The 20,707-nt window shown below is 44.4% G+C and overlaps 1 protein-coding gene across 3 annotated transcripts in view; it reads left to right on the top strand.

The window, feature by feature from the left end:
- The window catches only part of SPECC1L (sperm antigen with calponin homology and coiled-coil domains 1 like), a 61,310-nt gene that overhangs the window by 15,321 nt on the left and 25,282 nt on the right, over nucleotides 1-20,707 (top strand). For 2 of the 3 annotated variants that reach the window (XM_081966677.1, XM_081966676.1), the window contains 5 exons: nucleotides 507-714; nucleotides 15,933-16,006; nucleotides 17,466-17,641; nucleotides 19,184-19,347; nucleotides 20,282-20,404. In XM_081966677.1, coding sequence (XP_081822803.1) covers nucleotides 507-714; nucleotides 15,933-16,006; nucleotides 17,466-17,641; nucleotides 19,184-19,347; nucleotides 20,282-20,404 — 745 coding nt within the window. The remainder of the gene's footprint in view (nucleotides 1-506; nucleotides 715-15,932; nucleotides 16,007-17,465; nucleotides 17,642-19,183; nucleotides 19,348-20,281; nucleotides 20,405-20,707) is intronic. The other variant, XM_081966678.1, reaches the window with a different exon arrangement.

Below are 20,707 nucleotides of genomic sequence, written 5' to 3'. Positions count from 1 at the left end.
AGGGTTCTCAACAGCCGCGGTGGTGCAGTAGTTAGAGAGCAGTTCTGCAGGCTCCTTCTGCTACTTGCCGGCTGCCTGCAATTGCGCACTTTGAATCTCACCAGGCTGAAGGTTGACTCAGCCTTCCCTCCTTACGAGGTGGGTCAAATGAGCACTCAGATTGTTGTGGGGCAAGAGGCTGACTCTGTAAACTGCGTAGAGAGGGTAGTAAAACACTGTGAAGCGCTGTATAAGTCTAAGTGCTATTGCTATTGTCAGGCTGACACCTCAGAGGGCCTAATGAAGACAGGAGGCCAAGCTGGAGAGGTTGGGGTTCTCACATTGATAGGAAGCCAATAACTCTTTACTGATTCGGTTATTGCAATATCTGGCATGACGGTGTAAAGGGAGACTTCAGCCGAGATAGTTGGCATTCTGCAATGTGTAATACAAATTTAATCCTGGGCTCAAGTGTTGAAACCTGTTTGGAAGAAGCAATTAGAGTCTGGCCATTTGTCTTAAACCAGATAGAAGATGAGTACAGAGCTTTCCGAGACGAAGCCAAAAAGCAAATTGAGGATCTGAACATGACCTTAGAGAAAATACGCACAGATTTGGAGGAGAAGGAGACAGAAAGGAGTGACATGAAAGAAACCATATTTGAACTGGAGGACGAAGTAGAGCAGCATCGAGCAGTGAAACTCCATGACAACCTCATCATCACTGACTTGGAGAGTAAGTAGCCTCTCGGCTTTCCCTGGGACTTTTGCAGTTGTTTTTCTTGGGGTGGGGTGGGGTCAGGTTCTTACAACAATTAAAGCACCGCAAGAACAATAAGGAAATGAATTCTATCCTTCCAACGCTTTCATTTTTGTTAGTGGTGTTATTTTCTAGTGGGAAAATAAATGTCCCCAGTTTGACCAGGATGCCTGAATTTGAATTAGTTTGATTGTGACAATGCGACATTTTCATGAACAGCTTTCTCTTTTAAAAAAAGGGTTACTAGAGAGATGTTTGGTGATCTGGATGGGGAGGGCAGATCCATCAGCCCTCTTCTGAGGTTGGATCTCTCCTTGGCCCAGATAAGATTGATTGTGGGATTGTAGTTGTACAAATTGTAATTAATTTTTATTGCTTTTTTGGTTGATTTCATATGACTTTATCCAAGAAGGGGCCTCGGAAAAAGATATCTCTCAATAGCTTGTTGCCATTTAATACAGAATTATTTACAAACAGACTTTTTTTTTCTTTTTAAAAACTTTTATTTACAGTATAGTGAGAATATAAAAGCAAGATGCATATAACCTACTTGAATTAAATTATCTAGGAGACTCTTCAAATAAATGCAGATCTTCTTCTAATCCACTGTGCTTTAAATATCAGGATGTCATGAGAGAGTGAGAGAGGTATGTGTGTGTGTGAGAGAGAGAGAGAGACTCTAAGAAACCTGCCACTTTCTGATAAAAAGAGGAAGGATTGCTCTGACCCAGTTAATTCTCGATGAATTTAGGCAGGCTGCTGGTGACAGTAGTACTCTTACCAAAGCATGTTGCTTGACTATTTGTTGTATTTGTTTTTTGCTCAGAACAAGTGGCCTATAGATTTCCAGGTCCTCCTCCTTTCCCTTTTGGAATGTTTGAACTACGTTTACTTGTAGCCTGCTGGCATCTCACCAGTTCTCCAGTTGTTTTTTTTAAAGAAACATCATAGGTAATAGTTTTGAGTTCTGATTTTGGGAAAGTATGACAGGTTCTTACTATACCACCACTGTGACTCTTCAACTGTGCCCGCCCCTTCCTCGAGATCTCTCTCTCTCTCTCTCTCTCTCTCTCTCACACACACACACACACACACACACACACACACACACCTTTAAACCTTGAAGGGCTAGGAGGTTTTCCTACAGCCCCTGGAGTAGAGGAAGGTTGGAGCATGAGGACCGTATGAATGGATGGATTGGAGGTGGTGGGTCAGGAGCCTGGATTTCTTCTTTTGGCTTGCTTTTGCTTTTATTATTGTTGCAAGCTGAGCCAGAGTTGTGTTTTATGAGATAGGTGGCCATTTAGATCTTTTAAATAAAGAAAATGTATGATCAAATCTGCAGATATATTTGATTTCATTTGTGAAAGAAATGCAGCATAGATGCAAATAGAGATGGCAAAGATGTTTATGAAATCAAGATTTTATAAATATGGGAATTATTAACCTGCCCTTTGAATAGAGGCAATATTATGCTTCACTTTCTGAAATATTAAAATAGAGTAAGGGAACAGATTTGAAAACAGTTTTTAAACGGATTAAGGTTTAATCAACACAGCCCCAATTATTTTAGTATGGCATTGTAGAAAATATTGTCTTGGGAGAGCTTTAGTGTTAAGATTAGAAATTTGGAATTTACTTGGGGCAGCGGGATATGGAATGCAGGTAATTTTGGATAAATGGATTTTATTTTGGATAATTTTTTTTGGATAAAATGGATTTTATTTTGGATAAAATGCTTTTCAATGGGAGGGGATGTGGGAAGTGAAAGGTGAAATCAGGACATTTGACATGGGACAAAATGGTGATAATTGGGGTTAGGGAAGTAGCAGAGGGTGAGGGTGAAGGAAGATGGTGGGGAAGAGATGCCAGGCATTTCGGAGAAGCCATTTGGACAGCAAAGGAACTCGGGAACCCTGGGTACTCCATGCTCAGTGAGGCATCGTGAGGAGAACCGGCCCCCAGGGGATTAGTTGAAGGACGACCTGTGGCACGTGACCTACGGAGACAGCATTGCCAGCAAGCGTTCTTAGCATCTGCCAGGGAAAGTTATTGTCCAAAGGGCTACAAAAGTGGAAGGGAGAGAGAGTGCAGCTTTGAGCTTGCAGCCTGAAATGAAACTGAGAGGCAGGGATGGATGGATGGATGGCCCAGAGTCTGGATAAGAAGACTATGGAGTGCTGATAAGTGATGTGTGGAGAGAGGTACATAGTCCTTCCTTGACGGGGAAGAATATGTAAGACGCTTTCTGTGTTGTGCTCTCCAGGAAGCCCTGGAGAGGGTTGGTGAGGGCACCCCCTGAGGAAAAGGAAGGGGCCAGGAGGAGAGCTATCTGGTAGGGTTGATGGGCACTTCCCAGCCCGAGATATTTGAGGAAGATTGGGGAGAATATTTTGTTTGATAGGCAGGCAAGGAGGATGGGTGGTTGGAAGGAATGCTTATTGTGTATGTAATTAACCAGCCTATTCTGGGGAAGTGACCAACCAAGGTGGCTAACACTGGCAGAATGAGTGCAGCAGTGCATGGAAATGAGAGGGTAGGTCCAGTTCCCTGGGTTGTGTCAGCCTTGCGTGGGAGTCCAAACAAGAAACACACCCAGATGAACTAATCCTACTTTATGGTGAGATTACATTAACAGAACCCCGCAAGTTCCCCTCCTCTCCTTTTAGTCTCTGGGAAAGTAGGGAGGGTCCCTTCTAAAAGGCTTCCCCATCTATAGATTGGGCTACCTCTTACCAGGGCTGCAGGTCTTCCTTTTTATCTCCCTTTATTTCGATTTTTATACCGCCCCCTCTCCCCAAAGGGACTCGGGGCGGTGTACAGTCAAATAAAACAGATAAAATGGAATACAAACATACAAACATAAAAACATAGAAGAGGAGGCAATACGACACTGTACAAAGTAAAGTAGATAAAAACAATATTTCAACAATCCTAAAAATACCCAATTAAAATTACCCAGTTAAAATATATCTGCCAGGAGGTATAATAAGGTTATGAATGGTCCAGGCCGGCTAAACGGAACAGGTGAGTCTTCAGTTTTCGTCGAAAGGAGGGGAAGTTGGTGGTGGTTCTGATATCGGGGGGGAGGTCATTCCAGAGGGTTGGGCCCATCACAGAGAAGGCTCTACTCCTAGGTGCCGCCCGTTGGCATTGCTTAGTGGACGGCACCCGGAGGAGTCCTTCCCTGTGAGAGCGAATCGGTCGCAAAGCTCTTCCACATACAGGTTCTCTTGAGGGGGGCCTGAACTGAAACCGTGATGGGCTGGGGAAGATATGGCGACAGACGCAGGGTGGGCCATTCACAATTATTATTATTTTTATTTTTATACATCTCATTGTGTGATGGTTTGATTCCTGGGTGTCATACAGTTCAATACCAATAAACATAACAGTATTATTCCTAGTAATTACATTTCATTTTCATTTTTAGTTTTACTAACACGTAATTTCTACTATCATCCTTCAATTCTAAGCCTCCTCATAGTTCTACCATACATTGTATCATCTTAGCATCTGTTTTTGCTATTTTCCCCCTTATTTATTTATTTATTTATTTTATTAAATTTGTTAGCCGTTCCCTCTCCACAAAGGGACTCGGGGCGGCGTACAATAAATAAAAACACATAAAATTACACATTGTACGGAGGAGGTATAAAACACAATACAATATTATAATAACATAAAAATATTAAAATAAGTTAAATTAAAACCCCAATACAAATTACAAGTTTAAAAATTGCCAGGAGGAATAAAATGGAGCTATGGTTGAGCCAGGCCTGCTAGTTGAAAAAGGTGGGTCTTGAGTTTTGAACGGAAGGAGCGGAGGTCGGTGGTAATCCTAATATCCGGGGGGAGGTCATTCCAGAGGGCTGGGCCCATCACAGAGAAGGCCCTACTCCTGGGCGCCGCCCTCTGGCACTGCTTAGTGGACGGCACCCGGAGAAGTCCCTCTCTGTGAGAGCGGATTGGTCGTAGGGATGTATGGGGCAGGATGCGATCCCGCATGTAGCTAGGTCCTGTGCCATGGAGCGCTTTGAAGATGGTAATCAATACCTTGAAACGCACCCGATAGACCACAGGGAGCCAGTGCAGCTCGCGCAGGAGAGGTGTTATATGGGAGTATCTCGTACTCCCCATAATCACCCGCGCGGCCGCGTTCTGGACCAGCTGCAGTCTTCGAGTGCATCTCAAGGGAAGCCCCATGTAGAGAGCATTACAGTAGTCTAGGCGGGACGTCACCAGCGCGTGAGTGACTGTGCGAAGGGCATCCCGGTCCAATAGGGGGCGCAATTGGCGCACCAGGCGAACCTGGTGGAACGCCCCCCTCGCCACGGCTGCCACATGGTCATCCATGGACAGCCGGGCATCCAGGAGGACGCCCAAATTGCGCGCCCATTCCATGGGGGCCAGTTGCTCGCCCCCAATGGCCAGTGTTGGAATTAGCTGGTTGAACCGGGGGGCCGGAAGCCACAGCCACTCCGTCTTGGAGGGGTTGAGTTTGAGTCGGTTGTCACCCATCCAGACCCGTATGGCTTCCAAACACCGGGACATCATTTCAACGGCCTCGTTGGGGTGGTTCGGGGTGGAGATGTACAGCTGTGTATCATCAGCGTACAGATGATATCCCACCCCAAAACCACGGATGATCTCACCCAGCGGTTTCATATATGTGTTGAACAGGAGAGGCGAGAGGACCGACCCCTGCGGCACCCCACAAGTGAGGGGCCTCGGGGTCGACCTCTGCTCCCCTGCCAACACACGCTGCGTCCGGTCGGAGAGGTAGGAGCAGAACCACCGTAGAACGGTGCCCCTTACCCCCAGCCCCTCCAGCCGGTGCAGGAGGATACCATGGTCAATGGCATCAAAAGCCGCTGAGAGATCTAATAGGACCAGGATAGAGGAACAACCCCTATCCCTGGCCCTCCAGAGATCATCTACCAACGCGACCAAGGCCGCATCAAAAGCCGCTGAGAGATCTAATAGGACCAGGATAGAGGAACAACCCCTATCCCTGGCCCTCCAGAGATCATCTACCAACGCGACCAAGGCCGTCTCTGTGCTGTGCCCAGGTCGGAAGCCGGGCTGGCGCGGGTCTAGATAATCATTCTCCTCCAGGTGACGTGGGAACTGTTGGGCCACCACACTCTCTACAACCTTCGCTAAAAAAGGAAGGTTGAAGCCAGGACGGTAATTGGCTAGCTCCGTTGGGTCCAGGGAAGGCTTCTTGAGTAAGGGTCTCACAACTGCCTCTTTCAAGGCGGCCGGTAAGAACCCCTCGCCCAATGAAGCGTTCACTAGCACCAAGAGCCAGTCTCGTGTAACCTCCCAGGATGCCAGTACAAGCCAGGAGGGACATGGGTCCAATGAACATGTGGTGGCTCGTAGTCGCCCGCGTAACCTGTCCAAATCCTCGATGGCAACCGAGTCAAACTCCTCCCAGAATGGTCTCTCAAGACTCGCCTGGGGCATCCCTCCTAGCCCACTGAGTGGGACCCATTCCCTCCGGATTTGAGCGATTTTATCCTGCAGATATTTCCCAAATTCCTCTGCCCTGCCCTGTAAAGGGGCTTCCCGCGGTCTCTGCGAAAGAAGAGAGCGGGTCACCCGAAACAGGGCGGCAGGGCGGTTATCTGCGGACGCAATAAGAGCAGCACAATGTCGACGTTTGGCCGCTCTTATTGCCACAAGGTATGTCCTTAAGTAGGTTCGTACCTGTGTTCGGTGAAGTTCGGAACGGGAGGATCTCCATCGGCTCTCTAGGCGTCTCTTGTGGCGTTTCATCACCCTTAGCTCCTCGGTGAACCAAGGGGCCAGGGTGGTTCGTTGCCACAGGAGAGGCCGCAAAGGCGCCATCCGGTCTAAGGCCCCAGCAGCCGCATTATTCCAGGCGGCTACTAGGTCCTCTATCCGGGGGCGGGTCAGGTCTACAGGAGTTGGCCCAAGCTCCGTCTGGAACCTTTCCGGTTCCATCAGGCGCCTGGGGCGGAACCATCTAGGACATTCCGGTTCCGCCTCCCCGCGGCGGGGGGTAGCACCAGGGAAGTCAAGTCGGAGAAGTGAGTGGTCTGACCATGACAGGGGAGTAATGGCTATGTCCCTTATTCCCAGATCACTCGTCCACTGGTCAGAGACAAAAATGATAATAATAATAATAATAATAATAATAATAATAATAATAATAATAATAATAATAATAATAATAATAATAATAATCTTTTATTTCTAGACCGCACCCTTTCCTAAGCAGGACTCGGGGCGGTGTACAGTCATTATTAAAACCATATACAAATACATAGACATAGACGTAGATGGAGGAGGTAGAAAATATACTGTACAATGTTTAGTTAAAATATAAATAAAATTAAAATTCCCTTAAAAAATTCCCAATAAAATGTTTGCCAGGAGGTGGAAGATGGAGCTATAAATCGGCTAAGCCAGCTAATTGGAACAGGTGGGTCTTGAGCTTCTGTTCGGAAGGAACGGAGGTCGTTAGTAGTTCTAATATCGGGGGGGGGGGAGGTCATTCCAGAGGGTTGGGCCCATCACAGAGAAGGCTCTACTCCTAGGCGTCACCCGCTGGCACTGCTTGGCGGATGGCACCTGGAGGAGTCCCTCCCTGTGAGAGCGAATAGGTCGTAGAGATGTGTGAGGAGAGATGCGGTCCCGCAAGTAACTAGGTCCCATGCCATGGAGTGCTTTGAAGATAGTAACCAACACCTTGAAACACACCCGAAAAACCACAGGCAGCCAGTGCAGCTCGCGCAGGAATGGTGTTATATGGGAGTATCTTGTTCCTCCCATGATAACCCGCGCAGCTGCATTCTGAACTAGCTGTAGTCTTCGGGTGCATCTCAAGGGGAGCCCCATGTAGAGAGCATTGCAGTAGTCCAGGCGAGACGTCACCAGCGCATGAGTGACTGCGCGTAAGGCGTCCCGATCCAATAGGGGGCGCAATTGGCGCACCAGGCGAACCTGGTGGAACGCCCCCCTCGCCACGGCTGTAAGATGGTCATCCATCGACAGCCGGGCATCAAGGAGGACGCCCAGATTGCACGCCCGTTCCACGGGGGGCAGTAATTCGCCCCCTATGGCCAGCGATGGCGTCCACTGGTTAAATCGGGGCGCCGGTAGCCACAGCCACTCAGTCTTGGAAGGGTTGAGTTTAAGTCTGTTGTCCCCCATCCAGACCCCGACGGCTTCCAAACACCGGGATAACATTTCGACGGCCTCGTTGGGGTGGTTTGGGGTGGAAATGTACAGCTGTGTATCATCAGCGTTCAGATGGTATCCAACCCCAAAACCACAGATGATCTCACCCAGCGGCTTCATGTATGTGTTGAACAGGAGGGGCGAGAGGACCGAACCCTGCGGCACCCCACAAGTGAGTGGCCTCAGGGTCGACCTCTGCTCCCCTGCAAAAACAAGATCCAGCGTGTGACCTCCCTCGTGTGTGGGACCCTGAATTAACTGAGTCAGGTCCATGGCTGTCATGGAAGCCATGAACTCCTGAACCACCTCAGATGCTTCTCCCACCGATGGCAAGTTGAAGTCCCCATGACCAAAAGTTTGGGGGTCTCAACTGCCATCGTTGCCATCAGCTCGAGGAGCTCAGGCAGGGCCGCTGATGTATAGCGAGGAGCCAGGTATACAATCAGCAGGCCCAACTGTCTCCCTGGGCCCCACCTCACGACAAGGGATTCACACCCGGATATCTGTGGCACAGTGAACTCTCTTGGCTCCAGGTCTTCCCGGATAATTACCGCTACCCCACCGCCCCTACCCTGGGCCCGTGGCTGGTAGAATGCACGATAACCTGGTGGGCACATGTCCCTCTTGTTTCTACCTCTATTTTAGCCCCCCTTTAATCCCCCTTCCCCTATCATTCTAATATTCAAAGACGTGATCCTTCCTTTTTTCATTATTCAATATTTCAATATGCACTTCTACCATCAATCATGATCTTTCAAGTATTTGTCAAATTCCTTAATCCTAGCTTTTCACGGTTAATCACATTTTTATACATATTTAATAATGCTCTTATACAAATTCTGTTTATATAATTTACAAACTATTTTTCAGCCTCTATAATTCTAATGATAATATATATTATATTGCTACCTTACTAATATATATTCAAAAATGATTTTTGTCTCACCACATACAGAGCAGTTATCCAACATATAGTTCTAATATTCATACACATCATAAGGTACTTTCATAAAATGTTGCTTTACATTCCTTTCCCTTTATCCCACATCTTTCACCCTCATCCAAATTTTTAATCCTTTTTTTTTGGGGGGGGGGTTTGTCTTCCATGCACTTCTTTTAATTCTTTTATTTCACCTACTTTTGAATCTGCCTTGTAACTATGTCCTCTAATTTTGTCTCCCTTGGCCCTTTCCCCCCCCCCCCCACTGTCTAATTCTATGACTACCTGTTCTAACCCCTTTTTCTTCTCTCCAGCTGTCTTCCTGTTTCTCCTGTTTCCTTTTAGAGTATTTCCCTTCTGTTCTACTCCCTTATTCACCATCAATTGTACTAATAGTTTCTTGTTGTTGCCTTCTTCTTTTTGATTTCCCGATTCTGCTGTTTCCTCCGCTCTTTCTGATTATTCAATTTTTTCCCCATTGTCCCGTTCTTTACTTGTTGTTCCTTGTATTATATTTTCCAGTTTTTGATCTTTATGTTCTGTACAACCAAATATTTCCCTCATCTCCTTGTCTTGTTCTTTTATAAAATCCTTAAAGTCTTGGTACATTAGCTCCATTTCATTGTCTCCGTTTTACAATCAATCCAATTTAAGAAAAAAAGCCAGGGGGTTCTCCACGCCTCTTCCAACCATTTTGATTTGCTCAACAATATCCAGGGTCACTTGACTAAAGGTCTTGTTTATTGTATAAGTTTCCAGTCATTTATTTAAAAGGTCCCAAAGTTGCACAGTTCTCCTTTTAGCAGCAGATGGCACTCAGACTTCAGCTTGGCACTCCCTCCTGCCTAGTGCTGATTTTAATTATTTTAAATTTGTAAAACCAGGAGGGCAACATTTATAATAATAAAAAACGGGCTCCAGATCAAATTCCAGTATTTTTAAAAATACCTTTTCAATACTACGTCTTCCCTTTGAGAGTTCAATTTTCTTTAGTTTTCTTTCAAAAAATTTCTCTTCTTAAATATTCTGATTTTTTCCAATATGCTTTTTCCGCTGCAGGCCAATAGTTCCAATATGCTTCCCCCTTGAATTTCTTGGGGTCACTTTTCAATAAAACATAGTCTCTTGCCCAGTTCACAAGCCACTCCTTTCTCTGCTCCTGAACAGTTTTAGGTTTTCAGGCTGTCTTCGGCTTCATGGCAGCCATGTTTGCTCCCGCTGCTCCCTGCCATCAGCTGAGGGGGCTTTCCTAGTCAGGGGGGGGGGGAGATGCGTCTCCCCTCTACCTGCTAGGTGGTCCCCCTTTGCTTCGGAGTGGCTATGGTCCAAATTTGGACCCTCCGGTAAGGAGAGATCAGAGCTCACCGCAGAGTTCACGGATCAGTCTTCCAAAGGTGCCGGAAGTACAACCGGAAGTCCCCACCATTCACACTTTCTAAGCCAGCTGACCTGGCTGACCAGCCCCTACAGAAATGAAGAACGTTCGTGGTTGTTGTTGTATCTTGACCTTGCCTACTTTAGAAGGGTGAGAGATCCGAACACAGAGGGGAAACTCCTGATGGGAAGGTCTCTCTGCTGCAGGGTGACCTCTCTCCAGATGTTACTGCCCCAATTGGCAGGTAGCTCAGGGCCGCATTTCAAATCCCATAATGATCCGGACAGCCTTGTATAGCAGAGCGCCTGGTTCTGTTGTGGGAGAAATGTCTCCCACAGGGTTATTTAAGCCTGGAGACCAGCACAAAATTTCACTGATACCCATCTGGTTTATTTTCCAAACTGAAGTCAGCAAAACTAACCTAAAAAGGGCAGGATGCAAACTGCCTCTACAGAGTCGTGCAAGTTAGGCGAGATGTTTGCTGAGTTAATCAAGGCAGAACAAGGAAGCAATGGAGAAGAGTGGCTTCTTTTTAGAGAGCTAGGAGTCAATGGTTCCCAGGGCTCTGCCCACCATCTAGTATCTTCTGGTTTCTCCAGGCCATTTGAGACTGTCTTCTCCTACAGTCATGATGGCGGACCTATGGCACGCATGCCACAGGTGGCATGTGGAGCCATTTGTTAGGGCACGCGAGGAGTTGCCCTGTCAGCTCCAGCGCGCATGTGCACGCTGGCCAGCTGACTTCGGCTTTCTTTTAAGGCTGTTTTTTGCACTCTGGAGGCTTCCCTGAAACCTCCGGAGGGTGAAAAACAACCCAACGCGCAAACCGGAAGTTCGGGGACAGACTTCCTGTTTGCGCGTTAGACCGTTTTTTTGCCCTCTGGGCAAACCAAAAGTCCATGCCCGGGGGGGCAGGGGAGGCTGTTTTTGCCCTCCCCTGGCTCCTAGAAAGCCTCTGGAGCCTGGGGAGGGCGAAAAACGTGTCCATCGTGCGCCAAAAGCGGGAGGGAGGGCAGGGGGGTCACACGCCCACGCACGACTCCCCTGCGCTCCCCCTACTTTTGGCATGCGATGGGAAACGTGTTAGCCACCACTGTCCTGCAGTATCAGGCAGCCCCTTGCCAGGGTTGCATCTGCACATGCATTGAGAAGACTTTAGGGAGACTTGTGGAGAGCCCTGCCTGAGAGGAGGGGGACGTGGATGAAGCGCCAGCTCTTCTCTCTCATGTCCCTCCAGGTTTGGAACTGCCTCCCTCCCCCCCTCCCCCATTTTTAGAATGCTTGAAAGATGGTTTCATTTCACTGGGCCTTCAGTTTATAGATTTAGTGGTATCCATCTTGGGCAGGGCAGATACATTTGATTCGTTACTCCTTTTATTCTTACAATTTGATATGGTTATTTTTGCTTTTATGATTTATCATGTTTGTTATAGTCTACCCATTACTTTTAGGTTTGAGAAGTCTTTAAAAAAACTAAGAACCATGGTGCACCATAGAGTACAGAACTGCAGGCTGCTTCTGCTGACTGCTGGCTTCCTGCAATTTGGCAGTTCGGATCTCACTGGATCAAAGTTGACTCAGCCTTCCATTCTTCCGATATTGGTTGGTAAAATAAGGGCCCAGATTGTTGGGAACAATAGGTTGACCCTGTAAGCTGCTTAAGCTGTAAAGCACTGGGAAGCGGGATATAAGTCTAAGTGCTAATTGAGCAGGGTACATTAGGATTTCTTAATGCATAAAAGTAAAGATCAACTTTACTTAAACCAGTCATTAAAATTGTATCTTAAAATAGTTTAGGAGTATTAGCCATTACACCTTTCTCAAACATTGCCAGTCTCTGGAAACTCTGGAATTCATAAGCATTTTTTCTAAAATTTGTATTCAGAAAGAAAAAAGCTGCATATAAGTAGAAAAGTATATCTTAAACCTTGGAAGGAGGAGGCAGGTTCACCATTTTATAGCTTTTCAAGTGAAATATAATATTCCATTATATTGAATAATAAAAAACGTGTGTGTGTGGGGGTGTTGTATTTGTGTTGATAAATAAAGGGAGACTAGTATAGATCTATTTCAAGCTATTTAGCTGTCATCAGCTAGCCATACCCTTACTGGGATTTGAACCTGGGCTGTATTACATATTAGGCAGATGTATTAGCCACTAAGCCACAGGCTCTCTTCCTTATCAGCTGAGCCAGGGAAGTAGGTATGTATTTGTGTTACAACCTCTGGTATGCCCAAATATGGGAGGGAACTCACTACTCCCCCTTTCTATTGGTTCACTGTAGGAGACCATCCAGGTAGAAAACCATATTTTTAATGTTGCCTTTTTATATTTGTGTTGTATTTGTGCTAATAAATAAATAAAGGGAGACTAGTATAGATCTATTTCAAGCTATTTAGCTGTCATCAGCTAGCCATAACCTTGCTGGGATTCGAACCTGGGCTGTATTACATATTAGGCAGATGTATTAGCCACTAAGCCACAGGCTCTCCTCCTTATCAGTTGAGCCAGGGAAATAGGTATGTATTTGTGTTACAAACCCTGGTATGCCCAAATATGGGAGGGAACTCACTACTCCCCCTTTCTGTCTATCGGTCACTGCAGGAGACCATCCAGGCAGAAAACCATATTTTTAATGTTGTCTTTTTATATTTGTGTTGTATTTGTGCTGATAAATAAATAAAGGGAGACTAGTATAGATCTATTTCAAGCTATTTAGCTGTCATCAGCTAGCCATACCCTTACTGGGATTCGAACCTGGGCTGTATTACATATTAGGCAGATGTATTAGCCACTAAGCCACAGGCTCTCTTCCTTATCAGCTGAGCCAGGGAAGTAGGTATGTATTTGTGTTACAACCTCTGGTATGCCCAAATATGGGCGGGAACTCACTACTCCCCCTTTCTATTGGTTCACTGCAGGAGACCATCCAGGTAGAAAACCATATTTTTAATGTTGCCTTTTTATATTTGTGTTGTATTTGTGCTAATAAATAAATAAAGGGAGACTAGTATAGATCTATTTCAAGCTATTTAGCTCTCATCAACTAGCCATATCCTTACTGGGATTCGAATCTGGGCTGTATTACATATTAGGCAGATGTATTAGCCACTAAGCCACAGGCTCTCCTCCTTATCAGTTGAGCCAGGGAAATAGGTATATATTTGTGTTACAAACCCTGGTATGCCCAAATATGGGAGGGAACTCACTACTCCCCCTTTCTGTCTATCGGTCACTGCAGGAGACCATCCAGGCAGAAAACCATATTTTTAATGTTGCCTTTTTATATTTGTGTTGTATTTGTGCTAATAAATAAATAAAGGGAGACTAGTATAGATCTATTTCAAGCTATTTAGCTCTCATCAACTAGCCATATCCTTACTGGGATTCAAATCTGGGCTGTATTACATATTAGGCAGATGTATTAGCCACTAAGCCACAGGTTCTTCTCCTTATCAGCTGAGCCAGGGAAATAGGTATGTATTTGTGTTACAACCCCTGGTATGCCCAAATATAGGAGGGAACTCATTACTCCGCCTTTCTGTCTATCAGCTCACTGCAGGAGACCATCCAGGCAGAAAACCATATTTTTAATGTTGTCTTTTTATATTTGTGTTGTATTTGTGCTGATAAATAAATAAAGGGAGACTAGTATAGATCTATTTCAAGCTATTTAGCTGTCATCAGCTAGCCATACCCTTACTGGGATTCGAACCTGGGCTGTATTACATATTAGGCAGATGTATTAGCCACTAAGCCACAGGCTCTCTTCTTTATCAGCTGAGCCAGGGAAGTAGGTATGTATTTGTGTTACAACCTCTGGTATGCCCAAATATGGGAGGGAATTCACTACTCCCCCTTTCTATTGGTTCACTGCAGGAGACCATCCAGGTAGAAAACCATATTTTTAATGTTGCCTTTTTATATTTGTGTTGTATTTGTGCTAATAAATAAATAAAGGGAGACTAGTATAGATCTATTTCAAGCTATTTAGCTCTCATCAACTAGCCATATCCTTACTGGGATTCGAATCTGGGCTGTATTACATATTAGGCAGATGTATTAGCCAGTAAGCCACAGGCTCTCCTCCTTATCAGCTGAGCCAGGGAAATAGGTATGTATTTGTATTATAACCCCTGGGAGAAGTTTCCTTTTCTAAACAAGAGATAGCGTTAAATGGGATGAAGAGAATGTTTTATTAAAAGGGGGAGTGTTTTACTTTCACTAGAGTAAGTGGTTGAAAAGAATTAGCCCCATGAATGCTTTGATGGAAAACGTAAAGGTGGGTTTCCCCGGTGATTGAACTTGCTTTCCTATCAGTGCGGGGGGCAGCAAAGCTGTCTGGCTTGTTCAGATACAACCCGGCCAGTCTTGAGTGGATCATTTCTTCCTTGACTGTTTCTGTTTATCTGGTGCTATTTTGTTATTAATTTGTCTCACAGATTTAGGAGTATTGTAGGCAATGAGACAAAGAAATAAATTTGTTGCCATTATTTTTAAACAGTTGTAATAATAACTAAAAATAGATGTTGAAAATTTAACATTTTACAACTAAGCTGGTTGCAGTATCGACACAGTCTTGCATACCTCAGAGATTAAGATGTAAAGAAAATAATTTTACAACCATTAATTTAAAAGGAACTTAGATATAGAAAGATTTTCCCAAATTGGGCTTTTGCTTTCTCCTTGAATTTCTCACTAGATGGCGGTCTTAGATTTTGAAAGCTGGTATCATAAGCTGGAAAGCCAAACTCTGAAAGACACTGGCTAACCTGCCTTAATTTTGCTTTTGAGCAAAACTGCAGTACATGAAACGTTAATCTGAAACAAACATATTTTGTCCTGGAGACAAGCTAAGAAACTTATATTAAAATTCAGCAGTGCCCTTATGGTGGGTTTGCATAAAATTAGGGAAGTGAGTTGAGTCCCAAGAGTCTTAGGTGTAGGCTACCACTTTTGCCATAGGGCACATACTCTGAGGTGTTTAGGATACCAGTCTAATATGCTTACGTCTCCCAAGAAATCTTTATTATTTTTATACATGAGGGATACTTACTTTGATAAAACGTTTTTGCAGTCTATCCAGAGAACTTTGGTCATTAGTTACCATATTTTTCAGAGTATACGATGCACTGGAGTATAAGACACAGCAAGGTTTCGAAGAGGAAAATTGAAAAAAAAAAGTTTTTGCACTCCCCAAAACGGCCCGTTTTTTCTCCCAAAAAAGGCATGAATAGCCCTTAGGAGGCTTGTAGAGTGTTCCCGGGGCGGGGGGGGGGGGGAATGAGCAAAAAATGTCCCGTTTTTCATTTTAAAAAAGGGCATAGATAGCCTTTAGGAAGCTTATAGAGTTCTCCTGGGGGCTGGGGGACCCAAAAATGAGCAAAAGAATGCCCAGTTTTTTGCTCAATTCTGCCCTCACCAGCCCCCAGGAGCTCTCTAAAAGCCTCCATAAGGGTATGCATGGCCATTTTGGTGAAGGGGGCGGGGTTTCGGGAGGCAAAAAATGCTGTATTCAGTGTATAAGATGCACCCAGATTTTCAGCCTCTTTTGAGGGAAAAAGGTGCGTCTTATACTCTGAAAAATACGGTACATGAAAATATAATAAATGCTTGAAATGCGTTCAGGTATATTGTTAAATCCTGTGCTACTTTTTATTTGCTAGACACAGTTAAGAAGCTTCAGGATCAAAAGCATGACATGGAAAGAGAGATCAAGACCCTGCACAGGCGGCTGAGGGTAAGTCATCATGTTTGTTGGGCTGAGAAAGAGAGAGAGGGGGACTGGCCTAAATTCACCCAGCTGGCTTTCATGCATAAGATGGAAGTTGAGCTCACAGTCTCCCATTTTCTAGCCTGGTGCTTTAACCACTCAAACAAAATGGCTCCTTATTTAGTCCAGTTGCCTTCATGTTCTTTTCCATAAGGGTTTGAAAAGAATGCATGTCTCTTCTGCAGTTCTTTATTCATAGATTCATACGGAGCCAAATAGGCCATTAGATCCCTCCATTGGGTAGGAATCCAGAGCTGAGGGATGTGGGATGCCTCTAAGACCCCTCTTGAACGCATTCAGTGAAGGGAAGCTACCACCTCTCTTGGTCCTCCATTCAGGTCTCCAACGGCTCCTGCCGAACAGGAGATCAGACCAGCACAAAATGCACCCTGGAATGGGAACTGCTCCTGTCTTGGGCTTTTGCCACAGCGTATGCTGGATCATATTCAGTAACTGATCAACTCACAAGATCTTGTCACAATATTACTGTTAAATGAAAGATCCCTTACCCTGGATCTCTATCTTTCATTTCAACTTCACATTGTTTCTGTTAAATCCCATAGTGATATTTTCAGCCCGCTTCTCTAAGCTGTCATGGTCTTTTTCCATATTGTTTCTGTGATCTGGGATCTATGCTATCTATTCATTGAATTTTGCTCTATTGCAGACTTACTAAGCAGTCTTTCCACATTCTCATTCACATTGCTAATATAAACACTGAACGGCCCTGGACTCAATTTTATACCACCCATTCCCTCCAATTTCATAAAACATTGAGAAGGACGTGTCTGACTTTTGAGCCAGCTACTTAATTGTCTCGTCATTCAGCCCACACTTGCTGATTTACATGCCATGGGATATTTTGCCAAATAGTTTGCTGTAATCAAGTGCATTTTATCTATTGCATTTATGCTACTAAGAAATTTCCAGATCAAAAAATAAGATTAATCTGGAATAACTTATTTTTGACCAATTTTTTGCTAATTATTTTTATTCACCATCTTGTTTTCAAAGTGCTTACCGATCAAATTCTCATCCTAGAATTCTTCAAGGTATCTGGCTGTCTGACTATTTGAAGATACAACAACCCATCCCAGGGCTACTTGGGACCGGGTTTGAAGTATAGGATTTTAAGTTCATTCAAAATAATCGCGTATTCCTTTGCTCCACTGTTTCTCAAAGTATGGATTGCAAAACCCAAGAAGATGGCAAGAGTTGTTGGAAAGGGCAGGCTATTGTCACGAGAGAGTTCCTTCCTGCCAGGTGTTTCCAAGCAGGGTGTCAGCGGTTTGGGGTTTCATCCCCACCCCCTCACCTGGGTACCCAATCTCAAAAGATGCCGCTTTCCATTGCCCCTTCCGGTTGAATTGCACCCCTGTCAGGTCCCTGCCCAGGAATCCATTGTCTGATCCCTGCTTATTTTCAGGAAGAGTCTGCAGAGTGGCGCCAGTTTCAAGCAGACTTGCAGACTGCGGTGGTCATTGCTAATGACATCAAATCTGAAGCCCAGGAGGAAATTGGAGATTTGAAGCGCAGGCTGCATGAAGCTCAAGAAAAGAATGAAAAGCTCACCAAAGAGCTCGAGGAAATAAAGTCACGCAAGTATGTTAATCAAACGTAATTAGCATCTATAATTTATTTATGGTAATTTCTTACATTTCTGAAAGCTGCACAGCATGCAATTGTTTAGCACAAGAGCGTATCAGATAATTACAGGGGCGGGATTCATCTGTTAGAGGAGGTTTATAAAAACAATAAATGTATTAAAATCCTTTTTTTAAACTACTGATAGTCCTCAATTTTCAACTAGTTGCTCAGTGACCATTTGAAGTTACAGCACCCTCCCTCCCCCCGGGCTACTTATGACTGGATTCGAAGTTCCCACAGTCACACACACCCAGTGGTCACATGATCATATTTGGGGTACTTGGCAGCCAGCCTACACTTATGGCTGTTTGCAGTTACATGCTCACAATACCACAATTTACGACATTTTTTTGGCAGAAACCAGCATTTCCAACAAGCTGATCATCTCACACGCATGCATGCCAGAAATCCGGAAGACAAACATGCAAGGCTGCACGTGCTGGGAGACATGCCGGCGTGTGCCACTTTGAACCACACGTGCCATAGGTTCCCCATCATGGCGCTAAGGCATTAAAAGCCAATTACAATATGATCTTCTTTCTTTAATTTCACTAGGAAATTTTCCTTTTGATTCTTCTGTAAGAGCCTCCCGTCTGTTCTGTTCTGAAAAACTGCCTGAGAGAAAATTCTCTTTGAACCAAGTCTGGGTTTCTAAAACTTCTGCTGGCTGCCTCGCTTAGAGTACTGGTGGAGGAGGAGGCCTTGAACCAGGGTCCTTCAGGAGCCACCCATACAGGGAGGCTATCAAAGTCAGAACCATCTCCAGAGAGTCGGAACAGAAACTCCCCATTTGCTATGGAAAATTGGCAGCCAGTTGCTAAATATTTATCACAAAACATCTCTAGAATGTTAATGGTTTGTTATCTAGGTTTTTCTAATCTTCGAAAAAATTTTTAAAAAACGATGGATGTTTAGCCCCTATGCATAAACATTATGTAAAGTTCAGTATTAGAAGTATTTTAGAATTTATATTTGTGTCCCTTTCAAAATTTGTTTTTAGAAATTGGTTTTGCATAACAATCTGTTTTCAGTTTTAAGAAATGTTCATTGGGATGGCAAAAGTATATATGAATTTGATGTCCCTTCCCTGTTACGCCCTGTACCCCCATTTGTTCACCTCTTGGGAGCATCTGACTGAGCAGTTCCTGATTTCCCCCTCCCCCTCCACTTACATGAATTTTAGTGTAAAATACACTCTTTTTGCTTTAGCTTCAGCTCTCGCTCTCTCTCGAGCATATTTATAGATCACCGCATAGAAGGCGCTTGACAGTACTTCAAAGTATGAAAAAAATCCTTCTTCGTTCCCAAGTGCCCCCGTTTTGTCTCAGTTCCATGTGTTTCAGGTGGTAAAGGGTTTACTGCTTGTTATTTCCCTTAAGAGTTTTAGCCATTGAAAAGATGAGGCCATGAACTGGTCCCCACATCCTTCAGGCACACTGGATGATGTGCTAGTCAGACTGTTGAAAGTGCACCTTGTTGGGTTTCTTCTGACCGCAGGCAAGAAGAGGAGCGTGGCCGAGTGTACAACTACATGAATGCTGTGGAAAGAGATTTGGCAGCCCTGCGGCAAGGCATGGGGCTGAGCCGGAGGTCCTCCACCTCTTCGGAACCAACCCCCACGGTCAAAACACTCATCAAGTCCTTTGATAATGCCTCACAAGGTAATTTTTCTTTAAAGATCTGCATAAAATTAGTGAAATATTATACAGGATCAGACTCTTATTGATGATAAATGTAGCTTTATTTTACGAGATGTGTTTTCTTTTCTTATGTTCTGCCATTAATGTCTTACTGTTCCCCATTGATTGCCTTCACTCTGCATAGTCCTACTTAGTCCCAAAGGGTTTACCGGGATGAGTAGGTTTGTGTGTAGGAGTTACAGAAGAAAAGTGGCTGAAAGGAAACGGCAGGTCAGAGATAACTTTCCAGTGGGACAAATGCCTTCCCAAATAAGGTCATCACTAATTGGAATCTGTTTTAAAATAGATATTTATTCTGTTGCAGTTTTTAAAAATAAAGACAAAACAGAGGTCCCCAAACTTTCTGGGTTGGGGGCCTGGAGGGGAGGAGCAGTAGGCGCCTTTACCCATGCATGCACACACGGGAACAGGATTGTGAGTGCCCACACAACGCAAACAGGACCACACACACCCATGCAACGCAAACGGCAAGTGTGCCTGCACGACACTTGCGGCAATGCTAGCGCAAGTGGGAATATGAGCACACTGGCCAGCCACTCATGTGGCCACAGCCCGGTACTGGGCCCTAGCCCACAGGTTGGGGGCTCCTGACTTACAGCATAACAAAAACAGTAAGAACAAACACAAAAACATGGCTAAGAGAGGTTATATACAGCCATCCAGTGAGTAATCTGTTTAAGTTCTTTTAACAAAACAAACAAAAAAGAATAAGCAAACAATAAGGTTCAAAAATTAAAGGAACTGCACATTTCCTGAATCCAGTTTTTGAAGCATAGAGAAATGACACCTTTTCAGTCTCTTGGTGTAATTTACTTAGTTATTTCCCACAAACAATACGACCAAAGTTCCACAAAAAGTTTTGGAATGTGATTAGAACATTTATCCACCTATCTAGTTATATATGCTACAGAAGGGAACCAGAAAGGAACCAGCCGCACTTCGGGCCAAATCATATGGGACAATGCATCATCAGACTTTTCTGTTACCTACAAAGAAAATCTACACTCCGTCCTTTGGGGTGAGCATGGAATAAAAACTTCCAAATGAGTTGATTTTCAACCTCAAATTCAGAGAAACAAACTTGATATTTTTAAAGATTTGCATCCATTGATGTTCTATTATCAGATATTCCAGCTCTACAATATTCCATTCATCATAAAAGTTGATAGTTTCCACTTTAGAGATATTTTAATTTTTTGATATAAACACAAAAACTCCCATATTGCATTCCACATCAAAAAGCTCTGAATGGCACTTAGAAAATCTGTGCATTGACAGTATTTCCATCGGTCAATTGCAAAAGGCCACACGGCTTGGATCG

Source organism: Natrix helvetica (assembly GCF_964273705.1).
Source record: "Natrix helvetica genome assembly, chromosome: 14".
In the NCBI taxonomy this organism is placed as follows: Eukaryota; Metazoa; Chordata; class Lepidosauria; order Squamata; family Natricidae; genus Natrix; species Natrix helvetica.
Note: the sequence above shows the minus strand (reverse complement) of the source record. Positions and strands in the feature narration are given on the sequence as shown.